Raw genomic sequence first — 9,562 nt, forward strand, 5'->3', positions numbered from 1 at the left:
AGGTGGCCATGATGGACCTGTCTTCCTCCAATGTTGTTGGTTCAGAGCTGGTGCTTTGCTGGCAGGTGACACAGACCATTTGACTGTATGCAGATGTCCAGGATCCTGTGAGTCATTGAAAGTCCTCAAATCCCTTCACTCATGTATCATGTCATATAGGGATGCTTTTGATTTCTCTTGTGGCCCCAGGGATGGAAGGAGCATTGGGCGGCTGGTTAATTTGGCAGTAAAAACCCCGTGGTACCCACCAAGCCTCTGCATATGGTGACCGAGGGGGAAGGAAGGCAGTGAAGGGTAATTTCCAGGCACTGTCCCTTCAACAATTTTGCTAAAGGATGAAGGTTTATTCCAGGTCCTCTTGCGAATAGGTGGCTTGCTGCCTCTCTCCGTCGTTTCAGTACTGCAGACCAGATACGTGAGGCCCTTGGCCCTGAGGGCCAGCCCAGACATCCAAGCTCATCGCCCAGAAGTGCTTGTGGGCTTCTCTCCTCTACTACACCGTTGTGCCTTCCTCTCGAAGACAAACGCTCTCTGCTTTTGCAGCTTGGTACGCTGGTCAGCTTATGACGTTTGAAAGAACCCAGGAAGTTAAAGGGTTAATCGTGGCAGCACCAAAGAAAGTTAAAGGAAATCTGTTGAGAATGAGCTGGGAAAGGTGACCGGCAGAGGCCGAAGCCTCCTGGGGAGGCTTCCAAGGTCAGAGTGTGACAATGCTGGCGGCCCCTTCTGCAGAGAGGTCTCTCAAAGATCCACGATTCTTCCCTGACCAAAGGGCATCCAGCGCCGTTGCGGTGCAGCAACAGCAGAGGGCGCTAGCTGCAGGGTCGCGCCAGAAACCCCAGCAGAGAGCTGGGGAGACAGGCGGGGTGAGCCTGCGCTCTGCGGGGAGAGCGCAGGTGTCCCACGCTCTCCCGTGGTCACCCTCTGATCACCCCCTCAAGCCAGACCCCCGGGAAGGGTTCGGCCCGCGACCCTCTGTCCGGAGGCCGCTCCGTCTTCACCCTCCTCCAGGGGAAGGCGCTTTCCCCAAGGCTCAGGCTGCCTGGCTTCACTTCTTGGCGACTAACCATGGACTCTGGCCCTTGAGGAGGCAGAGAGAGGGGGTGTTGGAGGAAGAGCCCTGCTGGTGATGGGCATGTAGGGGTGCCTCCCCGAGCCGGGGGTCCCACTGACCTGGTGACCTTGGCAGGTACCCTCCCAGTTTGGACCTCTCTGTCCCCTTCCACCACAATCCTGTTTGTCCTCCCCTGATTTGAGAAGCTGGCGTGGCCCAGGATCCTGCCCACTGGAAGATTCTATGAGGATGTGGCAAGGGAGGGGCCCGCTTGTCTGCAGCGGTCAGCTCCTCCTTCCCTGCTATTAATTCCTTCCCGGACCCCCCAGGCCTCGCTTCATTCTGGCCACGCTGGCGGCCTTGGCCTCCTCAGACGCGCCCTCGCTAGCACTCAGCACAGTCCTTGCACTGCTGGGCACCCCGTTAACTCCTGGAGGGCCAGCTGTGTCTTCCGGTCATTAGGGGCCCCAGCTGCCTTCAGTGCCTGCACATGGTAGGTGCTTCATAAAGTAGATCGATAACTCAGCAGGTCAGGGGCATTTATGAGCCCAGGCCAGGGCCCTGGCAGGGAGACCTGAGCTAGGTCCCTCAGGAGCCCAGTGAATGAGAAAGTCCTTCTCCGCTAAGAGTTCATTGTCTAATATGGGAGATCGACTTTCCTAGTCGAATAGAAGGTGGAGGAAGAAAAGCAGAGTTCCTGATCGTTCCAGGGAGGGAGACTCATCTAGCTGAGGAACCCAGAGAGGTACTCCCAGGGCCATGGAGTCTGAGCTGGGCCTTCGGAGGAGGTAGACCTTTGACAGGTGAGAAAGCATGGCATTCCAGGCCCAGGGCCCTGCACGGGCCAGGTGTGGAGGCGGAAGCTGAGGGTGCACGCAGGGCCCAGCGAGTAGACCTGGAAAGGGAGGCCCTGCTGGGGAGGCCCCGTGGTGCAAGGCTTCCGTCCCTGGCTCAGCTCTGCCCCCTCCTCAGAGGCAGGGCTGGTCTAGGAACTGGAGGGTCACTGCATGTGGAATTCTGCCTTGGCCGAAAATCCAGCTCCCTTCCCTGCGCCCTCCTCCCCGTCCTCCTTGGAGAAATGCGCTGCTGTTCCTCCCTGGCCCCCCCCTTCCTTCTCTGCCCTCCGTCTCCGTGTGGATTTCCTCCTCTTTCCTGGGTCACTCATCAGTGGCCTGCCCTCTTTTTGGTGGTGTGGATGGAGTCTTAGGTGCTTGACATCTCGAGTTGCCTGAGAGTGTGTCCAGGTGCCCGGTAGGGGGCGAGGCCAGGCTGCGGGTGTGTGTGTGGGGGGCCCCGGGAGGGGAGCAGGGAGCCTGGTGTGAGGAAGGCAGCAGTGTCCCTGTACGTTCGTGGGGCTTTGGGGCTCCAGCCGCATGCCGGGTGGTTAAAGCTGCACTGCTGACTCTGACGAATGCAGCAGCGTGGACACCTCTGTGAGAGACCCCATCTCTGCAGCCACGGCTGCCCCAGGGAAGCTGCTCCGCTCACCCACGCCCCAGGGCAAGTCCAGGAGTCTTGTCACTCAGGATTATGAAGCACACGCATGCGGCACACAGATTTGCAAGGCCAGCTCCATGCACGATACTGTCACAGCCAAAAATGACTCTAGGTGGAGGGGCATGGAATGCTCTGGCATCCGAGTCCTCCCAGGAGCCGAATGGTCAGTGGAATCGGGGTTTCAGGATGTCAGAGGTCACCTGTCACTGGCACCTGGGGAAACTGAGACTTGGAGTGCGTTGCCCCAGGCCAGATAGTTAGCCAGATAGAGAGGGCTGGGAGCTGAGGCTCCCGACTCCTAGCCAGTGCCCTCCCGCTTCACGGGCTGACCCTGACCCTCCCCACGTCTGTGGTATTCCATTCTGCCAGGTGAAGCGAGCCCCGGGAAGGGAGGCCAGGCAGGAAGGAAGCACTGGGGGAGGCTGCGATGGGGCAGTGGGGTGTGTGGAAGGGCCGCCACCTCCTGAGCGAGGTGGGGCTTCCTGTGGCCTCATGACTGCGCAGGCACAAGTGGCTGACCTTGATGAGAGTCCTTATTTGGGCCTAGAGGACTCTGTTACACTGTCACCCACGAGGGCACTGGCTCAGTCTTTTGTCCAGCTGAGTGTTTGCAAGTCTCCAAGCAGACAGTGCCAGCTACAAGGTGCGCTTGGTGCCACCGCATGGGGAGGGGAGCGAACCAGAGAAGGTGGTTCTCCAGACCAGCTGCCTGCAGGTCCCAGAGAACATTCACCAACAGGGCCGTGATTTGCCCCCCGGGCAGGGCTTGGTGCCTCACTCCTGGAGCGAGCAGCTCTCAACAAGGGGGGGCTGCAAGTCCCCAGAACCAGAGTGAGCATTTTAACCTCCCCGAGCCCTCTCTGCCATCAGCGCCTTGTGCGGCGCCCCCTGGTCCATCCCTCCTCCTGCAAGGCACCCGCCTGCCTCCCCGCACCGTCCCTCTAGCACCTGCCTCTTCCTGTTCTCCTGTCTGCCAGCATGAGTGCCGAGCCCCCCCTGCTTCCTGACCATTTGTCTCCCTGCTTCTAACCCATCTGACATGGAGTTGAGTTGGGTTAAGGTCCAAGTAGTGAGGCCTGGGGCTCCCTGACGTCAGGAGTCTGGGGTTTGGGGGTGTGCCGCTCGCAGTTCTGTGACGGGGAGGATGTCCGGGTTGAGGATACATGAGGCACCAAACCCCGGGGGGAGACAATGTGTGTACACAGGGTCCAGCCTCAGTGAACTGCCCCCCAGGGGAGGGCAGTGTGGATGCTGAAACCAGGCTGATTGGTTTTTTTCTCTGCCCACCAGGCCCCTGGGGGTGAAATGTGTGAGGTTCTTCCCCGCCTATCCCGGGCTCGCCTGCCACTGCCTGATTTATTTTTCCTTGAATCTGACGTTTAAACTTTTCTTTACACATGTTTCTATTTTATTATCTGTATTCTTGCAAGTGACTTCGAACCCTTTGTGGTATTTATTAGCTGAGGTGTAATAAATAAATGAATAATAACACCAGGATGGAAACAGAGTAAGGTTTTGGTTTGCTCAAGAGTTATTCAGGGTCTTCAGCTGACACAGAATCTGTTTCTGGATCTTTCCAGTTTATGTTTGACTCTATTTTGAGATCATCAATGGGCTCTGATTGCTCCAGTGAGACCCTGAAAGGGAATGAGGTAGTGGTTCTAGGAAAACCAGGTTACACTCTGATTCCTCAGGACCTCAGATGAGGGAGTGGAGGTGAGGAGGGTGGCACTGCAGGAGGCGTAAGTCAGTGGAGCCAGGGCAAGAGCACGTCTCCAGGAGCAGAGGCTGGGCAGAGCTGTGCTACGACTTTCAGGGGCTCTGGGCACTTTTGCCTGTGTAGACTCCTTCCTCCAGAAAAATACAAAAAAATTATATTTTATGACTGCTCTGGTAGAACCTAGCTGGATTCATGATTATATATTCATTTTTTTTCTTTTGAGTTTAAAAGAAATGAAAATTAAAATACTGTCTGAACCCCTGAAAGGGCCAGGCTTGCCCTCACTGTGCCTGGTGGAGCTTCTGGGGAGCAGGCTCGGGACGAGGAACATCCCTGGGCTCAGGGTTATCGTGGGAGTGCGGCATCCTGGAATGCTCCCTCTGTAGGAAGAGAAATGCGTACCAGCTGGTGGCTGGGGCCTGGGTCCCTCATGCTTCTGCCACCAGTGGAGGGGAGAGATGACCACAGACAGTAGCTCTCATTCAACCGCTTCACTTTTCAAACAAGGAAGCCAAGACTCAGGGGAGAAAGGTGTCTGGTTTCCAAAATATCTGAGTGGATATTTGGTAAGCACGCTGGTAAGGTCCCTGGGGTCTGGGCCGCATGTGGTGGTCCCATGAAGATAAAGAGTCTGTGAGTGCGACCTCACAATGTGGCAGGGGTCCCACGAATGTGAAGCTCATTAACTTAGAGTGCCTGTTAGTTACCATGCGTGGACAGGGTCTCCGTTTCAGTGTGACTTTGTACTGTCTACGATGAAAGGATATACATATAAAGACACATTAAAGTGCAAACAAAATGGGGGGGGGGGGTTGAAAGTACCCAAGTACTTCGTTATTTTCAAGCTCTCTAGAAGCACCGATTATGTTGTAACACGTAACAGTAAACCTGTGTGCTGCCCCATAGGTAATACTTACCTAGTCTTTAAAATAGGTTTATTTTATTTATAAGCAGCAAGACCTTTATAAGCGCTATACTAAGAACAGTACAGAAAACCGTAAAACTCTGCTTCTTAAAAAATAAAAACAGCTTCAGAGTGCCAATATCTTGCCCAGATTCCTGTTTTCTGAGCGTTCTTTGTTGGAGCGGAATGGCTGTGAGGCAAACTTTTCAACTGCTAGCTGTGAGTAGACCTTGCAAATCTATAGCAAATGAACGGCCATCGTCAGCAATAGCTGCTACTAGTGATTGCAGCCCCCAAAGAAAGAGAAACACATCAAAAAGCCACCAAAAAACAAAAGCAGTAGCAAGTAGCCCTTTGTAACCTTGGGGGCTTCGAGGGTTTCAGCACAACTGAACTTTACACACTCATGTGGCACCGTAATGGACTTGGGGTACTTTATAGTAGACGTTGCTTAATATAGTCCCAGCCCTCCCTCTGTTGGACTTAATGGTTCAAACCATTAAACTTCTGAGGACCCTCCGCTTCTGGGACTTCCTGATTTCACAAGAAAAGAATGTATTTAATTTAGTGATGAATCAGGATCAAGAATTGCCATGTTTAATTTTTTTAATAGTGAAAATCCATAAGAGGTTAAAATACTCTGAGACACACCTAGCTTAGCAAACACCATGGAACTCCACGTATCTCTGAAGTCACACATAAACTAGCCAGCACCTGCGTGCTGGTTGGCCCCCTTTGGCACTGGAACACGATAATTTATTAAGCTTCAGTACTTAAGTATGCACAAATATGCAAACGTACAGCCGCGCTCACTAACGAAAAGCGTATTAGAGTCTTAGACGCATGCAAAACGTCTTGTAAACAAAAGGGAAGAGGTTGGTATTTTCTGTACAAAATATGCAGGCTTTCCTTTTTAATAATCTGTAAGATGCATCATACTTTGGGCATTTTCAAAAAGTGGAAACTGTATAAAAATAAATATTCTATTTACAAACACACACACAGGCCAATCCCAGGTTAGAGGCATCACTGCAAAACAAAAACAAACACAAAACAACATGGAGTTAGTGTCAGTTGGTCTGTGAGTGTTTATTTCCCTTGTGGGAAACGAGGTGGGTCTTGTCCTGGGTTGGATGGGAGCTTTGGGTAGGGGAACTGGGGGAGCCAGGAACCCGCTTCGTTCCAAGACCCTGGTGCTGGCTCTCAGCATCCTGAGGGTGGGAAACCACTTTCTCTTTCCAGTCATTCCCCGTCCTGGCCACTAGAGGGCACTTTCTCCCTATGCTGCCTTTGGAGGCCTGGCTGTTGAATTAACTAACTGCGTCTTCCCAAAATGAATTAATGGTGTGAACCAACAGACACCAGGCTCTCTAGTTGCTTCTCCCAGACATTGCAGCTCTCGAGAGTAGGCTGTTCTTCCCCTGCTAAGCCCAGCCATTTCTATCTCCTAACCATCCACAGCAACCTTGAAGAAGAAAATCTTTTTTCTTAGGGGACGCACCCCTTTCCTTCTTCTTAGAGCTAACTAGGTTTACAGGAACTCACCGAGAGGGCGAGGCACAGCGAGAGAGACAGATTCTTGCGGAGGCATCTCCCTTGAGGGCTGAGCTTTCCCTTTCTCTGGTTAGGGGTGCTTTAGGTACCTGGGTGGTTTCGTTGCTTTTACTGAATCCCGTGAACTAATGAGATTGTGGGCACTTAGCCGGAGGATTGTATTCATCTCATTGTGAGTGTGACTCTGCTGTCACTGGGCAGGACTGGATCAGCTAAGCGCAAACTCTCAGGCAGGTAGTGGACTCCAGCCCTTTAATGAGGATGAACCCACACCTTGAGACCTCAGTGATAAAGGGCTGGCATGAAGTCTCTGAGCGGGAGGCAAGGTGGAGGGAGGCCGTGGGTGGGACTGCATGGCAGCTGCTACCTTTGCCAGGACCAAGCTGGGCTTCTGGATTAGCAAACCAGTGGCCCTGGTCATGCCGGGGAGCCTTGCACTTTGGAGGCCCTGGATGAGTGGGGTGATTGCATGTAAGGGCACAGCCCAGTGCTGTCAGATGGCTTTAATGATGGCAAATGCAGGGGCAAGTGTGAACAAATGAAACCTCATTGTTGGTAGGAATTCTGGGAACCCAAGAGAGGTTGGGCTGCAGGTCTCATGTGCAGAAGCATGGAGCTCTGACAGCTTGAGTTCAAGGGGCAAGGTAGAGTGGTGAGCTGGCCGATCTCTAGGAGGAGGTGTAGAATCTATGTGACTTCATAGTTTAAACAACTTAGATTTCCTATATCTGGATAATGGCTTAAATGGCCTCCTACGAGCACTATGGGACTAGCTAATGATAACTGATTTTAAAACATGGTTTAGAACTCCTTGCCGGAGAAGTATTGTATAATTTAACCACACAAAGCATAAAGATGTCATCTGTCTGACTACATGGAACTTCCATACACTTGGGTTTGCGGATGCCTTAAAAATCATTTTTAAGTGTTCTCAATTTTGTGCAGTGAGTGGGAGGGTGTTTAATGGGCACCCTGCCTGTGGGATCATTCCTTTTTTGACCCATGTCTTGCTACCTCATCTGCAGAAAGGCCCAGAATGGAAATAGTGCATGCTTTATTCCACCATAGAGAAAGGAGCCCAAGGACACCTCTGCTCCAAGGCACTAGAACCCTGGGAAACCTTACCTTATTCCAGCAGCCCTGGACTGGCAAGCCATCTTCACCCTGCAGTGAGGAAGGAAGGCAGACGGCTCAGACTCTGCGGGATGGCCCACCAAGCAGCAGGACAGGGGGAACAAGGGCCACAAACATCGCGGCGGCTGATCAGGGTGCGGCCCCCCGATATAGTCTGTCTCTCTACCCCAGGGCTGAGCCGAAAGGAGGCAGGAAGCTAGCCCGCCCGTCTGCCCACTGGCCAGGCTCACATGTAGTTATAGTGCAAGGCCAAGACGCTAGCCTGTGGGCTCAGCAAGCAGGCGTCACCTGAATGCTGTGGAGAGGACAGACCAGAGGCCTGCTGGTCTCCCCTCGGGCTGTACTGAGTGCGGGGTGCCCGTGGGCGTCACTCAGCGCTTGGGGGCCTCAGTTTCCTCCTCCGTAAAACCTGGGGCAGGTGCGGCTCTATGAAACGACCGCCCCCACTTCTCCCATTCTGATTTTTTTCTCTCTTCCTTAGCAGCTGGGGGAGGACATCTAGGCAGTTCCCATCTGGTGGTCAGTAAGGAGGAGGAGGAGTGATCTCACAGGCATTGCAGTGTGGGCCTGAGGTGCCTTCAGCAAGGAGGCAGGACTCCTGGCACAGCCATTGCTGGGGACCTGGGGGGAAGAGGCCGTGGTGGAATGGGAATCCACCGGGTGCCGCTTGTCCCCTTTGCCGGTGCACCTCCGGAGCACCTGCAGCCTCAGGACGTCCCGAGTCTCCTCGGGCCCTGCTATCCTGGCTGCTCTGGCACTCCCTGCGGGAACCTAGAAACCACTTAGAGGCAGGTGGGGAGGGTGAGGTTGAACCAGGGCAAAGATCTGGTTCTCAGTCCGGGTCTATTAGAATTGCAGCCCAGATTCTAGAACTCCAGGCTCCAGGGCAGAGAAAGAGACGCACACAAGGTTTCAGGGGACCGCAGCAAGTGGTCAGCCCCCGCGAACCCGGAAGGGGAGCACCCTGTGCCCTGGACCTACTCATCCACCCATGACAGGTGCCAAAACCACTCACCTGGCATCCAGCAGACAGCTGGCCCTGCACGGGGGCCGCAGAAGTCTAGTTACTTTGTACTAAAATTCCCGATCAACAGCCCCCCAGCCCCGCCCCACTTCCACAGTAACACAGCGCAGGAGACAGCGAACAGCAACAATGAGAAACAAGAACGGCAAGGCATGTACACTTCCACAGCAAAAGTAACACACAAATGTTATTGGAGAAAATGCCAGTTTGCATTAAAGGTCAAATCAAGATAACTTTCATTGTCCCTTCTGGGTCGGGGAGGGTCTGCAGGATGAGGTGGTGCATCCCAGGGTTCCATGAAGACCTCTGTCCCTTTCCCCAGCCCGCCACAATGCGACACTTCACACGGTCTCTGGAAGGGAGAGGAGCCTCCGTGGACCACAGGGGCATTCCCCTTGGCACGTGGATGGTGGCAGGGGGAACAGAGGAGGGCTGGGCAGGCAGAGGGGAGTGACAGTGTGTGGGTGAGAAGCAGGGAGGCCAGGGCTGCAGTTGTCAGAACTCAAGTGTTCAGATCGTGGGAAGGGTCATGGCAGAGGGGACGCCTGGCTGCTTGGTTAACGGAGGTGCCGCGGAGGGCGCGGGAGATTCCACGGCTGAGAAAGGCGCCTGTGCGGTGCGCGCTGCATGCTGGGGGTTCAAGGTGGGGGTGGGAAGGTGGGGAGCGCGGTGGGA

General features: G+C 54.1%; 1 protein-coding gene across 4 annotated transcripts in view; it reads right to left on the reverse strand.

The window, feature by feature from the left end:
- Positions 1–5,763: 5,763 nt before the first annotated feature.
- COL13A1 (collagen type XIII alpha 1 chain) overlaps positions 5,764–9,562 on the reverse strand; it is a 278,117-nt gene continuing 274,318 nt past the window's right edge. For all 4 annotated transcript variants that reach the window (XM_024765521.1, XM_024765520.1, XM_024765523.1 and 1 more), the window contains 2 exons: positions 7,855–7,893; positions 5,764–6,204 (listed from right to left, as the gene is read on the reverse strand). In XM_024765521.1, the coding sequence (XP_024621289.1) occupies positions 6,202–6,204; positions 7,855–7,893 (42 nt within the window). In that variant the 3' untranslated portion in view covers positions 5,764–6,201. The remainder of the gene's footprint in view (positions 6,205–7,854; positions 7,894–9,562) is intronic.

Source organism: Neophocaena asiaeorientalis, unplaced genomic scaffold (genome assembly GCF_003031525.2).
Source record: "Neophocaena asiaeorientalis asiaeorientalis breed wild unplaced genomic scaffold, Neophocaena_asiaeorientalis_V1.1 scaffold31, whole genome shotgun sequence".
In the NCBI taxonomy this organism is placed as follows: Eukaryota; Metazoa; Chordata; class Mammalia; order Artiodactyla; family Phocoenidae; genus Neophocaena; species Neophocaena asiaeorientalis.